A 23,941-nucleotide genomic window follows, 5' to 3' on the forward strand; every position below is an offset into this window, starting at 1 on the left:
GCCAGGCTGTGAGCATACCAGACACCTGTAATGGTGGTGTGGGACCCGCCAGATCACCACTGGTTCTAACAGGAGAGTTAGGAAAGAATAATAACAGTGATGCCCTTACTTTCCTCAGCTTCTGAAACAATTAGCAGTTGCAATTGTTTTATTTGTAATCTAAATCCACTTTGGCATTAATGAGCTGAGAGAAAACAAGCACATACACACTCTAACACACCACAGCAGTGCTGATACACTTTTGCTTGCACGTTCTAAACAGAGATGTTATAAGCAGAGAAGCACTGCAGTTATGGTGCGGGCAAGGGCTCTCAAGCAGACAATCTCTGCACTTGGACCGAGAGGTCCAAGCAACGACTGATGATCCTGTGCCAGCTGCCTGCTGCTGTTATTGAAGTTATAACTGTGTTTATATTTAAGCCATAAACTGTGCTTTATACACAGTCATAAAAATACCGTCTGTATTTATCTCCTAAATTAATTCCAAAAATGCCTTTCAGCTCTGGCTCCAGTAGCTAAGCAGCTCACCACCAGGTGGCACATAGGTATTTGACTGTAAGGATCTCAAATGCTTTAGAGACACAAACGACAGCACGGATTCATGAAACAATCTGGTGTCCACGCATTTCAGAAAACCAAAGTGACAGCTTCGTGTTTGATGCTGCCGAGCGCCTATGGATGGATGCCACCGTGCCACACAGCCCAGCTTGTGCTCCACATGACAGTTCACAAGGCACAGTGTTGTCACACGTCTTAATCCTCAGGTGAATTCTCATTGGTTAAGAGAAAAATATCTTTTTTGGGTAACTGGAGGCCTTCCTAGAGAAAGAATAAACACTAATTGAACACTTGCTCATTTACACCTGCAATAGTCTACAGGCTAAAACCTGCTTGGGATGTGTTGTTTCTTAGCACCCAATTATTTTGGTTTGGAGTATCAGCGTACAATTGGTCTCCTGAAGCACTCATGGTTAGAATGAAAGGCAGAAAATGAAACCACCATCCAGGTTATTCATCCAGGAGTGCTCAATTCACTGAAGTTACAGTACAAACTGCAGAAGAGCAAAGCAGTGGGAGCAATTTCCACATTGGAGCTTTGAGAAGCGTGCCAGCAGGAACCAAGTAGGTGCAGGGGAAACCATTAAGTCAGTGGGCTCTTAGTGTGTGCATTAAGTCCCAACTGTCATAATTTTTCATAGGTCCTATGACATAAATGTCCTTTGGATAACACAATCTAAGATTTAGAAATTATTCTGTCACTCACTGCTGCTTCAAAAACCCTCAAGGTTGTCACAGTAATTCAAGACCTGCTCCTAATAGTTTTTGGAGTCCAGTATGCTTACACTATTTTTGTAAGCTTTGTCATTACAATTCTTTGCATTTCCCCCTGTTAATACTTGCCATGAAAAAAATATATACATATATATATATATATATATATATATATATATATATGAAGACAACTGCTGTTTTAGATTAGCTTCTGCTTGGACTGAGAGCACCCGGAACTGTTGATGCTGAGATTTATCAAATTGTACTTTGTTCCATATGTTTTAGAACCTACATTGATACTTTTTTCACTGGGCAATTGTGAAATACAAACAACAACAAAAAAGTCTTCGTATATTTCCAAAGCATGCCTCAATACGTGTTTGAAAATCAAATCAAGGAACTTCAAGATTAGACAAAGTGTGTACAAGGGATGCACTGATCTCACCCTATAACCTGACTGATGTCACTGTTCTGATTTAACACATGGCTCAGATGGGTGCCACATCGAGGCTCTCATTTCCCATGCTTTCTGTTCTGCAGAATCAAATTCAAACTGTTACACAGCCAGTGATAATACAGCAATAAAAAAAATGTTATTTTTAAGACTTACCAGATATCCACATTGAGTTTGTTTGAACACATTTGCCGTAGTAGGGCCACAAATGATCAAACCATCAAAATACATTTTTGAACATAAAACTGACACGATTAAAGGAAGAAACCACTGCAATTTAATAGCAACAATTTCACTTCACAACATAATAAAGATGGAAAATTTGCAAAGGAATCTGTAAAAAGAGAATATAATTAAAAATTGCAGATTTAAGAGAACATAAAGTTGAAAATTAAATAGCACAGTAATTGGAGTAGGTTGGAATTGTAACCAAATGTTCATTTGATACAGCATTCTGATTAGTAAGTGACACTGTATTACCAGCACTGACTGAAATCCGATAAATACCATCCCTTTGAAGCAGGCAGGATTTGGTGTTCGATGACCTTGCACAGACGGACAGAAGTTACCCGTAGCACAGAGCCAGTTCACATGTGGTCAGTAGCAAAGCTCCTGAACAGAACAAAAAGACCTGGAACGCACACAACCACCAGAAGGTAACTTACTGCCACTACGGAGATCTCAATATCTAACGCACTCCACAAATACAAATATTTTAGATTTCCTTCAGACATATACCACTGTCAAACATGAACCAAAACTAAGCGGAGGTGATGTAGTTTTGTGGATGGAGAGGAGTGCTGGACTGGGACCTATGAAATTTGGATTCAGCTCCTGGGTTGAGCCCAGACTCCCAGACTAATACATTCAGTAAGATGGAAATTACAAATTACACTGGCTTTGACATCTACAGAGAAAAAAAAAAAACAACAGTGAAGGCTTACTATTAAAAATTAAATAGGAACTATACAACACTTTCTCTAATCACCTTATAGATTACATTATAATTAACTTTATTAAGTGTGGCTGCTGGTAATGCTGAGTAAAAATAATGGAATGAAACATGCCTGAATGTAAATGAAGGACTCCACATGAGTAGAAGTCACACATAGTTTCTCTTCTTTGAACCTGATTCATGCCAAAGTCAGCAGTGCCCACTGAATGCAGGCACCCACAGGAATCTCAGAACAAAAACCGGCCCCACGAGAAGCAGATCCTACACAGAAGCCTGGTGACACCGGGATTTCACTTCCAAAGTCTGCCCTGATACTTAAGCAGTAGTGAAGGATTTATCAAGACGGAGGGTGGTGCTGTTATGAAAAGAGGTCTACGTTTCAGAATTGGCTGAAGCCCACTGGAACTGCTTAAGGAAGTTTAAGTGTTTATAAGTCACATAAGCATAAGAGAAACCAAAGCCTTTTGCTCATTAAATAATACAAAATAATGTGATGAACATAAACAGAGGAAAAAGCCCACAAAGATTTCTTTTTGCGGTTTATTTTCAATTATAATTTTTGGATAACCAAGCAGCTCTGTATGGAGAAAGCACAGAAGAGTAATTCTGGCACTTTAGGACAGTACATTTTTTTTTTCCCAAAAAGTTTTCTAGACACATTCAGTCCACTTGCTCGGCCTATAGTCCATTTAATGAGCATGATTAGCTCAGACGATTCCAGAGGAAGCTAACAATATATACAGTCAATGAAACTATCTTCTTGGCTACTCTGGGCCCTTTAAAATGTCTTCTAAGTCTACCCTGGCTAAACAGAATCCACAATATACATGATAGCTACAGAATACACTGTACTGAAATGAGAAATGCTCAGCACAAAAGGGACTCTTGGCATGCAGCTTAAAATAAAAGGTAGAAGTTCAGAAGTTTATAAAATCCCAAACGGGGTCAATTAAAAGGAGTTAGCAAAAGAAGGGACTGTTCATTGTTACTGTAAAAAAGGCACTTTGAGTAAATGGGACCAGAATTGGAGGAATCTTAGTCGACACAAAGTTCAGTTTGGTTTCATAAAAAGGCTTCAATGCTAAGGGATGCTACTCAAGTTTCCTGCAGTTTTACATTAAAATAAATTGCTGAGTAGTTTATAATAAAGGACATAAAATGTTTACAACCAACTTGTGAAATTAAGAAAAGCATAGTATAAGCAAAATATTACTAAAAGCAGCAATGCATAGCCTTTCATTGAGATAATGCACAATTTTGGACACCATGTGTCAAACTCTTGTTTTTAAGATACTTTCAGTAGCATTATCAACATAGAATTAGCCTACAAAACAAAAGCTTTACCAGCTCCCATTCTTAAGGAGATTGAGGTCATAAACCAACCAAAACGATTTGTCAGTATTTTCAACATCCTGGATGACCAATATCAAGTATATGAAATAACAATCACACTCTTTGTTCAGCTATCTCACCGGAGGCAGCTGCTAAATCAGAGGAATGATTTTAATTCTTTTTCTAACATTTACACAGTAATGCGTTTAAGTTCTTTCAAATGTTGCTCACCAGTTTATTTTTCTCTTTTCTCTCCACAAAAAAAAAAAAAAAGAAAAAAAAAAAAAAAAGGGAGAAAAAAAAAATCAAGCACTTCCACAGAAAGAATATTTGGCAATTTTATACTCCACTGAATGGTGGATTTTCACAATAGCTTACTTCAGGTTGAAAGTCATTAGTGGTCTTTCCTCTCGTTTCTGCCAAGGACTCTTCTTATCTTCACCTTGGTCATCTTCCTCATCCTCCTCATCCTCCTCCTCATCTTGACCTGACGTTCCATGCTCAGGACTAGTTAATGGCTCTGGTTTGGTATCCACAGTTCTCGTTTCCTCCTGCAGACTGGGCAGCTGCACACCACTTCTCTTACTCGTGCCTTCCAGTAGGCATCGCAGAGCATTGTCCTCAGGGCTACAAACCGCCGTTCCGCACTCGCTGCCACTTTGGTCCATATCATCCAAATACACAAGTTGGGTGTAAGCTGTGCTATCCGAAACCTTCCGCTCTCTCTGCTGGTGCTCTTGCACTGGTGGGTGACTCTGTGGTGCAGACAGATGATCTCCTCTTCCCTTTCGTGCAGATTTTGGTTCGTTCATGTCGACGCCAGAGTCCAAACTGGCATCGTTACTCCCATTCCTCCCAGCTCTTTGGAGATCGATGTACGAATGTCTAACGTGAGCATTTGAGCGTCCATCTAGAGAAACGAACCACGCTCGAGGATGAGGCAATGGCTTTCCTCCTCCTAATTCCATCAACGCCTTTTCTGTAAGAAGCTGCACTTCGCTGTTCATTTGAGCCAGGGATGCGTCATTAAGTGAGGCGGGGATGGAAATAGATTCAGACATGGAAGCGTTTTGTTGACTCCACTCAGCTGCACCTGCATCTTGCAAATGTTGTTGAGATATTGCTTGTGATGTCAACTGTTGGGGCTGCAACTGTTGAGGGGGGTGTGGAAAAAGCCGTGCATGAGGATTGGGAAGCTCAGCCTGAAGTCTTTCTAGATCAATGGGCTGGTCAGCGGGGACAACCAGCGGCTGGCTAACGAAAGAGTGCTCTGGTAATTTCATGTAATGACCCGGGATCACCAGTGCAGGCAAAACTTTTCTGTAAACACTGTCATTAACTTGGTCAACAGAATTGCAGCAGATTAACTGACCTGGTCGAGGGAAAGATGTAGGTCTTTCAAGGTGATCGACCGAACGAGACATCATACATTCAGTAGGTCTGCAGTCCAGCAGCTCTTTTTCAGGAGCCGAAGGTGTGGGGTATATTTGTTCCTGAATATTGTATTTACTTCCAGTAGCAATATGGTTCATAGATACTTGAATTTCTCTCTCTTGCTTTTCAAATAAAGGCTGAGATAGCATAGCATTGTAACTTCTCCTATATTCATCTTTGACGGGGGACTCATAGCCTTCACCTGTTTCTGTAGATTTTCTTGTCTTTAAAGGAAAACTATCTGCTGATTTGTGGTAGTCTTTTCTCAGAGACCCGCTGGGAGTCAGGTCATCCAAGGAAATTCTGCTCTTGTCTTTCTCCTTGTCAGAGAGCAGTTCCTCTCGGGAGCTGAACTCCTGGGAAGTACTGAAGGAGTGTTTGAGCATAGGTGTATGCATATCTGCTTCTCCACTAGGTGACACCATCTCCATGTGGACAGCACTGATTAATTCCTTCGCACCTGAGTTTTCAGTGTGTCCATTGCTAGCAACAGAGAGCCCGCCAGGAAATTCTGACTCACGGCGTGAAAATATTAAATTTATATGGGACATAGAGGTTGCTTGATCCTTCTTAGAAGTGTCCAGTGCTGTGGGAAGTTGCAGTTTCTTATGATGCTGACGAGGTCTTAAACATTTTCTTCTATAAAAGCCAGTAACAAAAGAGTTACACAGTTAGGACTATTGTATGCAGAAACAAGTACAGCAGGTGTGTGTCAAGGGGAGGCTTTCAGGCAGTGATTAGCGATGGGGGGAACTGAGCTTCTATTACTTAACCTACCAATTAAAACCTTATCTGAGCAGCAAGGATAAAATTACAGAGCAACTTATGTCAGTTGCAAGCATCTCAAGCATCAATTACAAATTGGAGCAAAATGCCTGCAGGAGGCATATACAAAATCAGTCGTTAACATAGACTTGCTGATAAAAGTTGAACATTCTTTTTAATGCAGGACTGATTTTAAAAGGTCAGTTGGCAAGTGCAAAACAGGTACAATTGCAGAGATCTTGGACCAATACCTGTTTTTGGATATGAAGTTTTAGAAAACACAGGTATAGATGTGCACATTCAGCTTTCAGATTCCTTTAGCTACCATGCTACCAGAGACAGGGACTGTATGTGCTGTAAGTAGCCAGGAACACATGAAATCTGATTTCAATATTTCTTTCCTTTTCAAAAATGCTTTCTTTCTTTTTTTATTCTAAGTACAAAAGTTTAAGCTTTTAATTTAATGAGTACAAAAAGAGCTTAATTTCCAACATGACCTAAGTAACCAGGACGTGAATCTTACCTGCAATAATACAAAAGGAGACACAGTAAGACTAGAAGTATGAGAGCCATCCCTCCTAAAATTGCCAAAAGAAACATGGTGTGATAGCTGGTAATGTCGTGTGTTACAACGGGACCTGGAAGGCCAGAAAAGAGAGTTTAGATGCGCAACAGCCTGCAAACAAGAAAAGGAACAATATAAACAGAGAGGGACAGCTTCCCTGGTTATCAGGATGCTAAGCGAGCAACACTGCCGCTCATAGCCCTGGTGCCTATTGAGCAAACCACCTCTGAAGAAGGGAGCAAGTTGTGGAGAAAGCGTGTGCTGGTTTTCATGACTGCAAGTCCAAATAGATCATTCTGTGGAAAAGCAGTTAGTTTAAATGGGAGCATGCATCAGTGAATGCTGCCTTCCAGGTCCTGATGCTGACACAGTGCACTAAAGCTCTCATCACTGGAGAGAAGTCATCACTGCATCTTCCAGCACTGTAATGCACATAGCAGCACTGTAGCTAACAACTTCTCTCCAACGTTTGTGTTGCTTTGCACTGATGAGTATGTACATTGCAGTACAGGATTCACTGGAAGATGTGTTGGTGCTCTTTAGTCTAGATCAAGCCAGCCACGTGGATCTTCAGTAGCTTAAAAAAGCAAGCCACTTGCAAACCAGTGTTGTAACTCCAGGTTTCAATAATGCTTAGCAAACATTCTGGCATACAAAGAAATGCACACGCGTGGACAGCATCTCTTCACAATTATGCATGTGTAACTCTGTTGGTTTGTAAAATCCTCCTCATGATTTTGAAATAAAAGCCCAAATTTCCATCTGTTGTTAATGAGGTACAGCACCAGCTGACAGAGTAACATGCATGTACTGTGGAAGACAGCAAAACTGAAAAACATTAAGGTTCTAGATCATGAGGTTTCTAAAACCTCATTTGTGGATCTTGAGTGGTCTGTAGAGCCACTGCTAGGAACACAAACCTCATTTTTGTCCATTTTTTCAGATAAGAAATCCAAACAGATTCAACAAGGAGACAAAATAAGTGAAAATACATTAGCCTAATTAAAAGAACATCAACTAGCTTACGGTTGGAAAACCTAAATATTTGTATGTGCTATGCCACTACTACCCTTACATAATTGATTGTTAATGTGGCTTCAGGAGATTAAGTAAAAGGGAGAAGAGAAAAATCATTTGAATTTTTCATGAAAACGTTGCTTTCGTTGGAACAAAGTGTTAGGAACTCTGATCTAACTGTCAGAAAGAAGGAAATGGAGAATACGAGCTGAAATTCTGCCATACAAGATAAACTGCAAGGACAAATGTAGGCCTTCTCCCGTCATGAGTTACAGGCTGCCTTCTAATTAAAGAATTAGGGGGCAAATGTCATGACTGGTAACTTCCTTACAAGCTGTGGCATTTGCTCAGAGCAGCTACCTTTTCTTTATGTACAGTTATTTTGCAAAATTCCATTACATTCAATGTGATAGTGCAGTGCAGATCAGGATAAGCTATCTAACCTCTGATCTACAGTATATCAGCTGAATATTCCATCAGTTTCATTTAATATAATCTTAAATAACACAGCTAAAGTCCCAAATCCTCTACATAGCATGTACCGACTACATGGAACATGCAAGCAGATTTTAGAAACAGAGTTTGTTTCATTGGTTAGATATAGTTTATTTAGTTCTGCACAGCCAAGACAAGAACGTTTTCATTTCTACTGCTTGGCTTTCATCCAGAAAACCTAACGCAGAAAATCTCTAAGAAGAAGAGTATTTTGTTGGATTGATTTATACAGAAGTTATCTCTGACTTGTCATGGCTGAAGGCAAGAAACTTAAGGCTGCCTCAGACAGGGAAAGGGAAGAGCAAACTGCAACATTAATCATCTCTGTGGGCACAGAAATACATGTAAAACACAGTTCAAAAGTTCTAACGTTATGCAAAGAGGCCTGCAGATGGCAACCAGTAAGCCCATCTACCAGTGTCACTCTGCTAATACACTTTCTGCAGCTTCTACCCTATGTTATTCATGGCATAAATTAACTAGTCATCAAGGTGATGCAAAACCTAAGTCATGGCAACCAGCATCTCCAGTATATTAAAAAAAAAAAAAATTACAATCAATTAAAGAGTAAACTTCTGACCCAGGATGATGTTGGTTTTGGGTGAACGCATTAATTTGGGAATTTTTGTACAGAAACTTCATAACAATTATTTTTCTGTCTGCTGGATGCACCAATGCACTGATGTTGCACTTCCCCTCGTTTTCTAGCAATGGCTCTACCAGGCAGTGGTGACAAACACATCAAAGCAGGAACACTTTAAAAAGCTTTCCATTGAAATGATTCAGAGATTAGCATACTCAAAACAATTCTGGAGCACAATGTTTGCCCCCCACATTCCCCAAAAGATTTTAGCCCTTTACTTTCAGATTTCTGCTTTCTAATAATCCATTATTGATCAAGCTGGGGCATCTCAGATGAGGTCATTCTGAAAAATATAAACATTATATATAAATAAATAATTACTCAACGTTGGACATACCAGTGAAATTCAATTCCTTCTTACCTGGGATAGTAGGTGACATGGCTGCAACCCAGTAGCCCAGCTGAGGGGCAATGTAAGTCCAAGTCAACTGATTTCCTTCCTGTTGCACAAGTCCCAAACTACTCTTCAGCCACGTCCCTGTAAATATAAAGGTTGTAGAAAGGCATTGCACATGTATCCATACCTTCCTCTGCAAACAAGAGGAAAACCAAATGGTAACCTATGGATGTGCTTTAGGAATTGCATGCATTGCTGTCTAGTTGGAGATCACAGCTTTCTGCCACTGGCACTTGAAGACTCCCTGTGGCCTTTTCAGAAGGTCTGTACACAAAAAAGCACTTGAAATTAAATAAAATTCAAAGTTTCCAAAAGAAGTTACGGAATATCATCATTATTAGATTCCACTTCTTTGAAGAATTATATTCCTGGAGCTGATTATATGTGAACAGCAGATTTAAAAACTATGCCAAGAGACAGCACAACTTAGACCACACATGAGTTCTTCACACCACCTTTCTATGTTGTGCACTGGCAAGAGATCAAGAGATGGAAAGACAAAAGAAAATTCCTCCCCAAAATGCCAGTTTTCTTGTACTGAAAACAGGCTTATGCGTGGCACTTGCAGTATATGTACAATGAGGTTTCATCTCTTTGACTTGGTGACGTTAGTCATTCCAAGCATGTATACATCAGAAAATAGTTTGCTTAGTAATGGATGATGAGTTTTCTAAAATACGTTTCTCAAAGGAAATACAATCGATTTTTTAGAATTAGCAAATGTATTAATCATGATGTTTAGTCAGCAGACAGCTTTACAGCAGTGTGTTCAAGTTAACAAAACTCTTAAATAATCCAGACTGAAGACCTGTACTAGTTAAGATAAATTATGTTCCAATCATTGAGCTACAAAAAACTTTATGACAAAATCAGCCGTTAATCTCTTCTTGTAATTGATTAAGACTTTTGATTCTGGGGCAATGAGAGAAAGAATCACTTTGGGCACCGGCACAGGCTGCCCAGGGCAGTGGTCACTGCCCAAAGCGCCAGAGTTTAAGGAGTGTTTGGACAGTGCTCTGTCATTAGGTTGGAATTTTGGATGGTTCTGTGTGGAACCAGGAGTTGGACTCAATCCTTGTGGGTCCTTTCTGACTTTGGACACTATAGCTCTACAATATTAAACATCCCTTATGGCTGTGCACTGCTAGGAGTTAAAGAATCAGACTGCAGATAACAGACAAGCTACCCACATGGGTATGTGTGACAAGTTTGCCCAGCTGCAAGAAAACAGGACTGAGTGTAGGAAAGATCTGAGGCATTTTCCAAAGCTGCAGTCCTGGCAGTGAGCATTGCACTCATGCTATTAATGCAAGTGAGATAAGGAGGTTCTCTGCATGCTTTGGTGGCCACTACCACTACTGCTATCTAATCTGCATGCAGAGAACCAATGCCTCAGCACTTCTGTAGGATCAGCTGTGTACTGCTGTCTGAAGGGAAGGCAGTGCCTTTACCTTACTCAGCTTCAAATGCTCGCTGTAAAGACGAGCTGCATCTTGCACTCACAATCACCTTTCTTTTAAATAGTCTCCTGTCTGGAGCTCCTGAGTTTTTTTTTTTAATCAACTGTCACTCAGGACTGAGCACAAGCATTAGGTGTGTGTCATCTCTACATCTAGCAGTGAATGCAAACGCATGGAGGAATTATATTTTTTTTAATACCACTGAGATCTTGATTATTTCCTCCATGGAAATAATTTCTTGGATTACCATCTGTGCAAACCCTGTACATGTGAGAATGACTTTTCTGATTATTTCTTCTTCACTGTTGATTTGTCCTGTATAAGTATACCTTTAAAGACAGCCATCTTTGGCTAATATTAAACCCATCTGAATATAGTGAAAGGCTGTTCGAAAAATAAGCATTTAAGAGGATTTCTAGATCTATGTGACTATCACTGCCACATACTGACTCTGCATTTGAAACCAAGCTGAATCTGTGACCAGCAGGACAAAGAAATTACTGACAATCTTCTGTTTTTCAAGTATCATTTTCAGTCAGTACACAGTAGTAATGACTTGTTACTTCATCCAGAAAGTCATGCAAGACATGTCATGCTGATTCACAGAGACCAAAATCTATATGCAGTTTTGCTTATATGGCATCCATAAACATTGTATGAGAACACCCTGACACAGCTGTTATTTCACCAAAAACAGAACTGAACTATCCACAGTTGTTTGTGGGATTTTATAGAAAAACTAGGAACATGAGATTCATGTTCTTCCCCTGGATGGCCACTTTCCCTGCAGATCTTCTACCAGTGCACTTTTACACAATGTGTCATACCAACAGCCCTGAACACAGCTGAAAAATAGCCCATAGGGTCACTTCTATCTTGTGCTTAAATGCTGTTTGGGAAGAAAACGCCTCTAAACTTCAACTCCCCCCCCCCCATAAATTCTGTGGACCAAATAATCCAGACTGAAATAGTGAGAAAACTGCTACTCCAGACACAGAATAGGCACCAACTATTCAAATACACAGCTATGCGGAAGAAACATTAAGAGATTCAAAAGTGCTGACTGAAAAGAAGAATGCAAGGACCCAGCTGATGCTCATCGTGCTACCTCCACTTCTTTTACAGTCTCCAAACCCTTCCGATTCACACACAAAGACATGCATATGTAGCACTGCAAAGTTCACTATCTTTGTAGTCCCTTTTTACAGTTACCTCTTTCAGCAGAAGCTATTACCGATTTCTTCACTAGGGGGAACTGGTGTCCAGCTTGCCTTACTCACATCACACAGCGTTCCAACGAACAGAATCCCTGTAATGCCTCTTTAAAAGTCTTTTGCTCAGTAATTCCCTGCCTGCATAATGCAGCGATCAAGGAGCTATCACAGGCTGCACTCTTATCGCAGGGAGCAGGGCTCAGCTGCCATCCTGCCAAGCAGCAGCAGCTCAGATTGCTCATATTTTAGAAACAAAAGGAATCCCAGTATTTGCAATGGAAACAAACAACAAAGTCAACTGCACAAGGTCAGCTGGGTTTCATGTTTGTCTCCTGCTCACTTAGATCACTTGTTTTTGTTAACCACTGGATACACTCAAGGAAATGTAATGGTTGTTATAGCACTTGCGAGAAAACTAGTTGCTTCCCTCTGTACACATAACTAAGTTTTAAAATCCTAAGAGATACATCCAGTATTGGATACCCTCAGAAAGTTGTACGAGGTTTCTGTTGATCATACCCTACAGGTTAGCATGTGAGGACAGCCAGAAGAGATTGATTTTTCAAGTGGCACTGACACAAGTTCCTTCACCTGGGCAATGCCAAGGGTGGGCGCCTGGGTGACACGGGTAAACAATTTCATCATCTGCCTTTCTTAATACTTTCCTTGTACAACGGTTTGCTAATAAGCTAGCCTCATGCTTCTGCCATCTCTCACCTACAGTTCACTAATAAAATAGCATCCTCTCACATGGTAGGATGAGGAAAATGAGGAACTCCATCTTCACAGTGGCAGCAGCAGAACAAGACGGAATGGAAGCAGCTGAAACACTGTATTGTTTCTGTGTGTGCTGCGCTGTATCGTTTCTTATATGATCAAATAGCTGGAAGCCAACACAGTATTATTGGAGGGAAATGACTTCCAGTATTGTGCAGTATTCTGCAGGTCCCTCAGGGCATTTCCAGGTCTCTCTCACATTTCATCCCTCATAGGTTTCTAATATCCTGGTCACTTTTCAGCTATCAGTAAACACCAAGCAGTGTTCTTGTAACTCCACGTGCAATACCTCATCATAATGGTTAACCTGGCACCTTCTACCAAGGCAAACACAATCACTCTGTACTAGTCATACTTGTAGCATTTCAAGCTGCTTTGATGAAGCACCCATTCACTGCTTTGCAGTGACAAGAATCAGTTCTTTACTGTATCCTGGATTCCTCCACACAGCAGGAAACACAATGTTCTCCTTCTCCAAAAGCACAGCTAACTGTCCTCTGTGTCCTCCTGTACTTTCTGGTATGCAGGAGCGAAAATTGAGAGGCAGAGAATAAAGAACTTCCATTTTGTCCTCTCCTACTCACTGGCTTGCAAAGAGAGCCGTATCCTACAGGTAGGACTACAGTTGCCAAAGAGTTAAGCAGAAACATTTAGGAGGGAAGAGAGGTCTTATCTCCCTGCATGGCTAAGTGTTAGGATATTTTAATTCATTATTCTCCAAACATTCTATACCATCTACTTCCTTTTTTCCCACAAGTCAGAACAACAGATTAGCTCTACTGCTTGCTCAGTTAAATACAATTTGTAGCAGTTGTTAAGTAGTAAACAATATGTGATTATAAACAAAAAACAGTACAAATGTAATGGAACTGATAATCTTTGTTCAAGATTGATCCTGTAGTTCCAAAGAAAACATACCAATGTATCTTTGGAGCAGAAAGAGCAACGTTAGTATGATTTGTCAGTGCTGCATGCCTTGGGCGAATTTGCCATCAATTCTTAAAGAGTGTCTGGTGCTTCATGGAAAATTTCTATATATAGACACATTCCTCCTTATAGATCATTTTTACATTTCTCTTCCACTTTTTCCTCTATTACTGCTCAGAGTAGCCAACATGCTGATCCAGGACTCAAGTCAGGGGAGCTGTCTACTGGCTCAAACTAATGGTAGGGGGAGAACAGAGAAGTTCAGTTTTTTGATTTTAACTCTTTCCTCACACAAACACAATATATACATATATATATACACACATATATGCATATAAATTGCATTTAGTATTACTGACACTGGAATTCATGTTATCATTTAACAAATTTGTTCTTAAAAATCTTTTAAAACAGCTGCCAGCACTCCTTCCTACATTTAACTTAAAATGAAGGCAAGAAAAGTACTACCATAGCATAATTCATTTATCATAGAATGGGCTGGGTTGAAAAGGACCACAATGTTACTCTAGTTTCAACCCCCCTGCTATGTGCAGGGTTGCCAGCCATCAGACCAGGCTGCCCAGAGCCACATCCAGCCTGGCCTTGAATGCCTGCAGGGATGGGGCATCCACAACCTCCTTGGGCAACCTGTTCCAGTGCTTCACCACTCTGTGTGAAAAACTTCCTCCTAATATCTAACCTAAACCTCCCCTGTCTCAGTTTAAAACCATTCCCCCTTGTCCTGTCACTATCCACCCTCATAAGCAGTTGCTCCCCCTCCTGTTTATATGCTCTCTGTTGGAAGGCCACAATGAAGTCTCCCCAGAGCCTTTTCTTTTCCAAGCATCATTAACCATCATCAGTACTACCAAGAATATAAAAAATGAGAGGACTTTAAGAGAAAAACAAATTTAAAAAAAATAATCAAATAAAGCTGATATTCTTCTGGCTGAAAAAATACCCAAATATCAGAGACAGGTTGAAGATTTCAGCAGAACAGCAGAAATAGGTTCTGCTAGAGAGAAGTATTACTTTGCAGCAACTTTGATTCTTCTGTTTGGCTCAGACCACTTTCCAATGGGAGCAAGAGATTCCTATCCAGAATAACTTCAACATCAAAAGGTTTTACATTAGATCTGCATTTTAACAAACATTCTGCGCTAAAAAATGTCTTTTTGTAATTTAATTTAGCTTACTTCCAAATAAGATTGAAAAACAGCACAGCCTGCCCCAGACAGGCAGCTATTGCAGAAAATCCTTTACAGAAAAGCTCTTCTGGACTATTTCTTTACTCAATCAGGTCACTGCACGTACGGCCAGTCCGCCCAGAAAAGAGATGTCCTATTGTCTTCAAAGACTCTATTCAGTGTGACAGCTTGCTGGCTCCTGACAGCACGAATGGGTCTGCTTTTGTAGTCTAGATGCATGATGCCTCCGAACAAGACACTACTTTCATAGATTTAAAGCTCGACCCTATTATTTTACATTAATCTGTAGTGAAATCCATGGAAACTCTGGCTTCCATGTGTGTGACCGTGCACGCAGATGATCACACGCTGCTCCATCTCAAGTAAATGGCAAACTTCCTAATGGCTTACGTGAGGCAGGACTGTGCTTAATGCAGGCAGAACTGCCACACACGGCCATCTGCTCTAGAGAGACACATGTGACTCCCATTAAAGTCAAGAATAAAGGAGACAAATGCCCCTCTTAGTCCTGTGTGCTGACTTCAATGGGAGTTTGCACACTGGCATCTGAGCACAGAACTCAGCCCTCTGGGGGAATGTGCAGCATTGCTTGCTTCGCACTAACCTTACTAAGCTGAGCGACTCAGAGCCTTCCAGATCGTTACTGCTGACTTCTCCTTACTTTGACTGTGTACTCTTCCTATCAGTGATCAAAATGATTCTGGTAAATGACAGAGTGCTGTAGTCAGCAGTTCCTCCTAAGGACAGTCATAAAGTCGGAACACCACCAGTCTTTCAATTTACGGTAGCTATGGTTTCTTCTCCATAAATTACTTTTCCATGTGAGCATTTGCTAGGAGCATTTCCACTGACAGAATACTGTTAGCTTTTTACTTTGCTGCTTTTAAACACCAAAAGGTATCAAGCAGGGAACCAAAACCGCGCCACTTACAGCACAAATTATTTCCTTCCAAGAGGTCTGACAAATCAGAGGATTTAATTAGCTGGAGAGCAAATTAAGTATAATCCCATTATATAAATTCATTTTTATTCACAAGATTATCTTCCACGGATAAAAGATTCTTGGAAAAAAAATACAGATGCTTTTAACAGTTCTATTTAATAGTATAGATGTTTTAAACATTTTCTAATGAGAAATGTTTTTCTTTCAGCATGGATCCCCTCTGTGATGTCTGTGCTGTCTGGTAGAAACGCCCTCCTTAAGCAAAGATTCATGGTGAAAGGGAGGTGTATGTGTCAAAAGGAATGAACCAGGTTATTATCAGACTGTCTGTGGGACTGCAAAGGATATTCAGAACACACTACCAGTGTTTCTAGAAGTAATTGATTTAGACGCTTCCAATGGCAATGTTATTATGGAGAGTTAATCAAGGTCAAGTTTGTGAAAACAAATTCTTGAAGTACGTTCTGACATTCATAAATTGTAGCTTTTCATTCTACCAGTTGAAAGCTGCTTATCGTGTTTCTTTTCCTGGCAGAAGATCACCTCTAGTCTGCATCTGCATAGCAAGTTTAACTACAAAAGGAGTTGTTTGGTTTTACTTTTGTTCTTCTAAGAAGCTAAAAATCAAGGAAATGGGCTGAAAACGTCATTCTTGAATATTGGCAGAGATTACTCTCCTCCTCTCCCTCCCCCCAATACATATGAGCTTAAAAATTCTTAGTATTTCAGTTAATATTACAATTTTGTTTTTGGAGTTGCTAGGCAACATCAAAAAATAAATGTCCCTGCTCTAAGCTCATGCCTTCGTTATTCTTCCACTGCTACAGAATTTGTAACTCAAGCCTTCCATTGCTCAGTTCTGCTATTGATTTAGCAGCACCATCTTTATTTGGTGTAAAGAAAACACACTTCCAACATATCTGGAAGATTTTTGCAAAGCCTAACAGTTTGATTTGTTAACTAATGGCTGTGAAGCTTTGTAATTTTTGCAACCTCTACTCATTTTTGCATTAAATCACCTGTCAAGTATTTAACAAAAGAACACGCAGTTTTCATTATCTAATAATTTTAATTGTGTCAGGGGAGAAGGCAGGTACACTGCACTCTCACTTCAAGAACTGCTTGAAGTGCTTTGGTCCTCTCGATATTTCCTTCCAGAATGCCAGAACAGAAGTGACTTGTTAAATAAAATACTTCCATACATTATTATTGCTTAGTAATTGTATTCCAAAAGGGAAAGCTTGGTCATGTTTGCCAGACCACCATCCTAGACCAATACAGTACCTGAAAGACGCTGCCTTTAATTCTCACTTTCTCACATTATTAATCACTTTCAGTCAGCTACTGACAAAATTACTAAAGCAATAACTAAGGATGAGTCAATTCAAAATAGTACATGCCTTTTCTTTCACTCAGCCACACACCACACTCACATTTTCAGGCTGGCAGTGGAAGCAGAAGCACCTTGAGATTTGATTTGCCATCCCTAGGCTGCAGAGGAGGGCTGCCCCACGTCTTCCTCAGCTTCTTCCAGTCCCACTGAGACACTTCTCTCCTGATGTTCCCTCCTGCTCTGCACTCCTGCCACTGTTTCAATTCTTCTCTAGCTCAAAATTGCTTACTTGTGCAATTGCTATTCTCCACTAAATGAATTCTGATGTCTATCTTGTCCCACCTTCTACTGCATGACTTCCATAGGTGGAGCTACAGAGCTATCTGTATGATACAACATCCACCATTAAAACCTGTTCCCAGAAGCAATGCTTCAAGTTTTATTTCCTTGACAACACAGAGGTTGATTATTTGCACATACCAAATTTTGGCACCACCGTCTGCTTCATCACCACAAAATGCCATACTATGTCTGCTCTGCCGCCACACACACAACTCAGACTGCACAAGAGGTGGGAAGAGGACCAAATAATCCCTTCACATCACCTGTACACTTAAAAACACCACATTCATTTAAAAACAATGTACGCATCAACAAACAAACTCAACCGCCTCCTCTGTTGTGCTGCACCTCTCCAAAAGGCACAGTGAGAACATACCTCAGTGAGCAATGCTGTGAAGCACTGGGGGAAAAGCTTCTTTTCCTTTCGCTGCTGAGCACTCTCTACCACTCTGTAATTATATCTGCACCTATTATGTAGACACTGTATATGGTGTAAAGCTGGTTTGGTAGCTGCCATTTCTATGGCAACACGAGATACAAAGTTCTTTGAAAGCAGTTAAAAATCTGTATTCCTCAGTGGATTTAATTTTTAAGAATAATCAAACCTTGGCAGTTGAGATAGAAAGGAATTCAAAATCAAATTGTCAGGAAACTTGCACACTATGCAAACAGTATAAATGCCTACTTTGTGGAGGCTTAGTTTTTTCCATGCAGTTTGCAAATGGATCTCTGTTATCAGTGAATATGATCTAGAACCAAATGTTCTGGATCTGGTTCTACTGCTTGTATTAAATCCTGACTTTTGGGGGCAGGGAACACATTCACTGTGTTCATAATAATAATGCATTTTTTTGGTGGGACTCAGGACAACACAAATGATAATTACAGTAATGGAGTTATGCACATTTCTCATGTAACAAACCCAGCAGAACCCACTCAGAGCACATGAAATCCCAGATGGCACAAGCAGCCATACGTAGTCCAAATGCAGTCCATCCAAGCCCAGTTCAGATTCTGCTCTCATACCCAGCATCAGATAGCCCACCAAACAAGACTGCACATATTTCTGTTAAATTATCCTATGTCTGTTGTGCAGTGTATGAATGTGGTGGCAGTGAGAAGTTAAGTCCATCTACAACAAAAAGGAATGCATTGTATTTTTATGAAAATGCAAGTCATCCTGTTCTTTGGGAGGATTCCTTTTACCACCAATGCAAAATTTAAATGACCTTTATGAGTCATCTTATTTACAAATAATAGACAGGTAGATGTACAGATGCTTACATTTTCTCCCTGACTGTAGCTGTTCCTCTTCCCTATGAGTGCTATGAACAAAAAGCAAGCATCACTTCACCTACATGATATGCAGCAAAACTATATTCCAGTCAAAAGGTTCTGGCAGTGTTTATACATTCATGCAACTTCTTTTGAGCACAAAAAATATTATCTTCATTTTGCTAAGGAACAAGCAGGAAACTTTGACTCTACAAAAATCAATGGAAATTTTACCACTGAAAGCAGTACGTCACCCACAAAACAAAAGTATCAGACTTTCCAGTGTATTTAGACATCTATTACAACATTAAATGCAGTCAGAAACCACTGACAAAGCACAGCAAGAGTACATGAAGTATTGTTCTTTATAAAACTAGTAAGAGCTCCCCAAGATACTCTTCTCCACATTCTGTAATCACTTTACATAAAACATGGTTGAGCTTTCAGGCACTGGAGAAAACCTCCTCCTCTGTGAAGAAGCTAACAACTTAAACACAACAAGGTCATGTCAAAGACTTACACCAAGAGTTTGGGGAGGAGCAGAAACAGAGAAATAGTATTCTGAACTTCCCTTACACATTAGTACACAAAAAGGAACACAAATTAAGGAAGGAGGAGACAAAGGATGGAGGTTTAACCCCTTCACACCACGAGTCCTTTGCATCCACTGTTGGAAACAGCGTTGAAAATATTGTCCTGTTTCTTGGTAGGATTAAGAATCAACCAAATGCATCAGAATTGTCACTGAATAACTAATGAACCTTATTTCTGTATTACACGCTCTGCATTATTTGGTAATATTTTTAAGTCCTTCCTACAGCTCCAGACATGCATCTACATGCAACATAATGCCTCCATACCACGTAGCATGAACTTGAGAACTTAAAACAAGGAGTCTTACAGTGTTGCTTAATGTTTCACATGAAAAAGCAGCACCTTAGCATAAAACAAAAACCATTCATATGGTGACAGAGGAGAACACAGCTGAACGACTGCCATGTTACCCGGCCTAGATGGTGGGAGCTGGAAAACACACAGGAGGTACCAACTTTCATTCCTACTCAGACCTGTGGTATTCATTCCAGTACTCACAAACGGACAAGGCTAGAAAGAAGTTCTGGACAACAATCTTGTGTCCGGGAACAAGAAGATTAATTACATTGCCATAAGTCCTACTGACGTCATGGCAAATGTACAAAATCACAATTCCAGCTATCCGTTTATGGATAAAGAAAAAATAAAAGCTTTTCATCCTCTTCAGATTTTGAGAGACATAAGACAGCACTAAGAAAATGAAAAACAAAAGCTTCACTGAACAACTCTGATGATAAAAATGAGAATCTGCATCTGTTCCGTTCAAAACTTTGCGTGAATGATGAAATAAAAGCACTCTTTCAGAGCTGCATGGAATACGAGAGAGAGGGGGCATACCACAGTGCAGAAAGATGAAGTTGTATTTTAGTGTATGTCTTCACAACACCAGTGCACCTACGCCTGGCATTACCAACACCAACACTTGCAGCAGAGAAAAGTGGCAGAGTACTTCCAACACAAGAACAAGGTTGTTAGGGTCAATACCACTTATTTATCCTAAAACTTCTCCATAGCATAGTTAATCGCTGTTTATGTCATTAATTATTCAAAAAGGTACTACTGCTTTAATTCCCGCTATGCACACAAGGCACTGCTAGGCAGTAAGTTTGTTTTGTAGTGAAACATCTCATCTGGAACAGCGTAAAGTAGATGCAGCACCTTGTCTTATTTTGATGTCAGCTTGCTTTTTCTGGCTGTTTCACCAGTGACAGTGGAGACACCGTCAGCCTCAAGCCCCTCTCTATAGCCCTTTCTCAGTGAAAAACTGGGAATCACAATTCAGATTGTTTATGGCAAACATCCTAAGAAGGTATTAATTATATTTAGCTACTGTAATATGAAAATATGCATAGTTTCTGTAGAAACCATGAAAACCTCTGCGCTTCCAGTCAGACACCACTGCGTTTATATCAAGTGCACCATGAGCTCAGCATAATGTATGTGATTATAAGAATTCAGACCCATTCCTATTACTTCTGTCCCTTTCTCCGCTCTCTTCTCCTAAAAGTGAAAAAAAATCTGCTTTCTAGAGCAGAAATTATACTTGATACAGTAATGATGACAACCACATGGATTCCGAACAAAAACAATGGCTTGCACGAACAAACGCCCACTGTACTGCAAATACGCCAGAGAGAAGCACTGCATTATTGTCTGGCAATACATTCATGGTTTTCCATCTCTGGCATTTACTCAATTTTCAGATACAAGTGTGAAAATTTAAGCCGCTGAAAAGCTATTAAGGACAGACCACAATGTAATTAGCTCTGAAAAAAACAGCTCCTGAAATGAAAGGCAAAAATCAGAATAATGAGGTTAGAGGGCCTATCCCTGACAAGGCACAGAGCTGGCAGTGCAAAAGGGTTGCAACAACTTACTTGCCTGGTAAGCATTTCTCCAGTATGAAGCCATCCCAGTCACAATCCAGCCTCTGCGCTTCAGATTCCAAGCACAAGAGGCACAGAGTATGACAGGGTACCCCCTGTCAGTGCTACATATGGCTAGTTTGACAGCCCTTAGGGTGCTAATGCAGCCCATACAAGATAGAGTAGCTGCTCTACTTATTAAATCAGTCTGTTCTAATTTAAATTGGTTGGGATGTGGCCAAAATTCTGCTAGAACTGGCATGCTGCAATCAGGGCTTAAATAAGTCTTTGTTTATCATCTTTGGTTGCATGGAAAGATGCTTACTTCAGCTGAAGTGTGAGCTGGAGCCTAAGGATAATGTCTTCTATACCTTCCTCTCCATGAGTTTGTGAAGTTAAGTGGCCTGACAAAAAACTTGTTTTGTTCAGTAGTCCTCATGCCTTCTCCTCCCTACAACACAAGTGATCCGTTAGTTTATCATGAACTTGTGTCCAGACCAGGAGCCTCAAGCTGCAGCAGTAATTAATTAACCCATATTGATCTACACTACATACTAAACACTGCACACTGTAGGGTAACTAGCTCTTTATATGCAACAGTAAAATACATCCATAGTAAGAGAGAACTTTTGTGGCCCACCGCAGGGGCATGGAAATTTGGCTGTAAATGAGAAAGCTCCATAATCAAAATCAGAGGGTTTTGACCAGCAGTGAGTAACTTGCAGTGAGGCAAGATTCAGATGTAACACAGCTGGCAGGAAGGATTAGGGATGGACTGTTTCTTATGGAGAAAGTAAACGTGAGCCAGTCTTACCAGCCTTGCCTTTAACAAGGGAAAACTTTCTAGATACTCTAGATACTAGAAATACTTTCTAGAATCACAAATCAAAATCAGTGTTAAGCAGAAGGTAAGTGAAATGTACTGCTAGGGCACCACAAGAAAACCAACATTTCCACTGTTAAGGGAAACTGTGAATCCATTTATCACACACTTTTTCTACTACCCAATTTTGTGCTGTATTCAAAACTACTCTTTATTAAATCCTACTGCTTTACTCTCTAATACAACTGATTCCCGACAAGTGATTTATCAGGCATGGTATTTGAAAAAAAGCCACCTATTTCAGCAAACAGAGGCAGGAAGGAAGCAATAACGTTATTTCCCCTTTCACCTCTCTCTTCCCCCCTCCCCTCCCCTTCCTCCAGCACAATGGTTTCAGGCTGGTTGTTCCACTTCTGGACGTGATCACACACTGGCTCAAAACCCGTGCCTTGCAGGGACAAAGCCCCATTGATTATCTGCACAACCCCACATTATCTGTTTCCTTTTTCTTCCTCTCTGCCTCACGTCCTCTGCCGTTCTACCTTCCAGTGTTCTTTCTTAACTCCTTTTTTGTAACAATCGTCTGGTATTACTTCAGAGGACGCAGTGAAATAACTGTGGAAGTGGAATTACCAGGACAAGACTTAAATGCTTGGTCCTTTACACTTTGAAGGTATAAAGAAGGCCAGCATAGGATACTAGCTAGCAATGGAAAAACAAACCCTTATTTAAAAAAAAAAAAAAAGAGAAAGACTAAAACACAGATTTCAGGAGAAATCCAGCTCACAATAGCAAGTTACCCTGCAGTGTAAAAACTGGACAGCATTTTACAGATTATACCAATTAGGTATTTTGTCATATCAAAGTGTTTTAATTCACCTACACGTACTTTCCTGATGGTATTAGTCAATCTCAAAGGGATTTAGAAAAGAAGTCACTATTATATTTCCTGTGTCAGACAGGAAACTGAGTGACAAAACAAGAGATGGACCAAAGGTCAAATAGCTGACTGGTGGCAAAGATAAGACTAGTTTCCATTTCTCCAGACTTCCAGTTCAATACTGCAGCTGATACAGTTCTCTGTTTCTCAGTGTCTGCCTGAAATCAAGTCTCTCAGGATAGTTTTATGTAAAACATTTAATAATTTCAAAATGCTACGTTTATGAATTTTTTTGTCAAGAAGTGGCACAGAATGCTACTCAAGTATATTTGCACAAATACTACATATTGCTTGAATAAAACAACTCCATCTTCTCTTCTTTTAGACAGAAAGCATACTTTTTTGTACACTCCAGTGAAGACTTTACTATGTAACATAACATAAGACAATAAATGTTAGTGAGACATTAGTTTCAGATAAATGAAGCCTTCTAGGGAATCATAATTAAATGTGACCTACCAAATTTTTGGTCAAACCTCCAGGCTGGAACGTGTGCATTGTGCTTCAAGTTGCTGTTTGTTGGCAGAGGCACTGTTACGTAGATGGGGCCATTCACTGGGACTGGAGTACCATCACTGCTGAGAAGATGGACGCTGACTGCAGCGACAGGGGTGAGGTCATACCTGGTGCTGTTTCCTGTACCAAGAGAATGAACGAAAATTATGACTACAGACTTTTCCAAAGTTTAAGACATATCCATTCGGCTCAGCAGCACAGCACCAAATGGATATATTTCTCGAGGGAAAGTAGCATTAATCTTCCCCACATTACAAAACTCAGAACCAACAAGATGCATATACTTCACAATTTTCCAAAATCAAGTGAAAAATACAGAAGATTAAAAAATCACAACACAAAATCTCCTGAATATACTTTTGAATCTTCATTTGCTGTAAAATAATAAATACAAG

At 40.1% G+C, this 23,941-nt stretch overlaps 1 protein-coding gene across 2 annotated transcripts in view; it reads right to left on the reverse strand.

Annotated features, from left to right (window-relative positions):
* Positions 1-4,224: 4,224 nt before the first annotated feature.
* The window catches only part of FAM171A1 (family with sequence similarity 171 member A1), an 83,933-nt gene continuing 64,216 nt past the window's right edge, over positions 4,225-23,941 (reverse strand). For both annotated transcript variants that reach the window (XM_042817591.1, XM_042817590.1), the window contains 4 exons: positions 23,490-23,666; positions 9,294-9,410; positions 6,736-6,850; positions 4,225-6,086 (listed from right to left, as the gene is read on the reverse strand). In XM_042817591.1, the coding sequence (XP_042673525.1) occupies positions 4,388-6,086; positions 6,736-6,850; positions 9,294-9,410; positions 23,490-23,666 (2,108 nt within the window). In that variant the 3' untranslated portion in view covers positions 4,225-4,387. The remainder of the gene's footprint in view (positions 6,087-6,735; positions 6,851-9,293; positions 9,411-23,489; positions 23,667-23,941) is intronic.

The sequence above is a fragment of the Centrocercus urophasianus genome, unplaced genomic scaffold, assembly GCF_019232065.1.
Source record: "Centrocercus urophasianus isolate 14NV4802_14NV808 unplaced genomic scaffold, USGS_Curo_1.0 seq_16, whole genome shotgun sequence".
Classification (NCBI taxonomy): domain Eukaryota; kingdom Metazoa; phylum Chordata; class Aves; order Galliformes; family Phasianidae; genus Centrocercus; species Centrocercus urophasianus.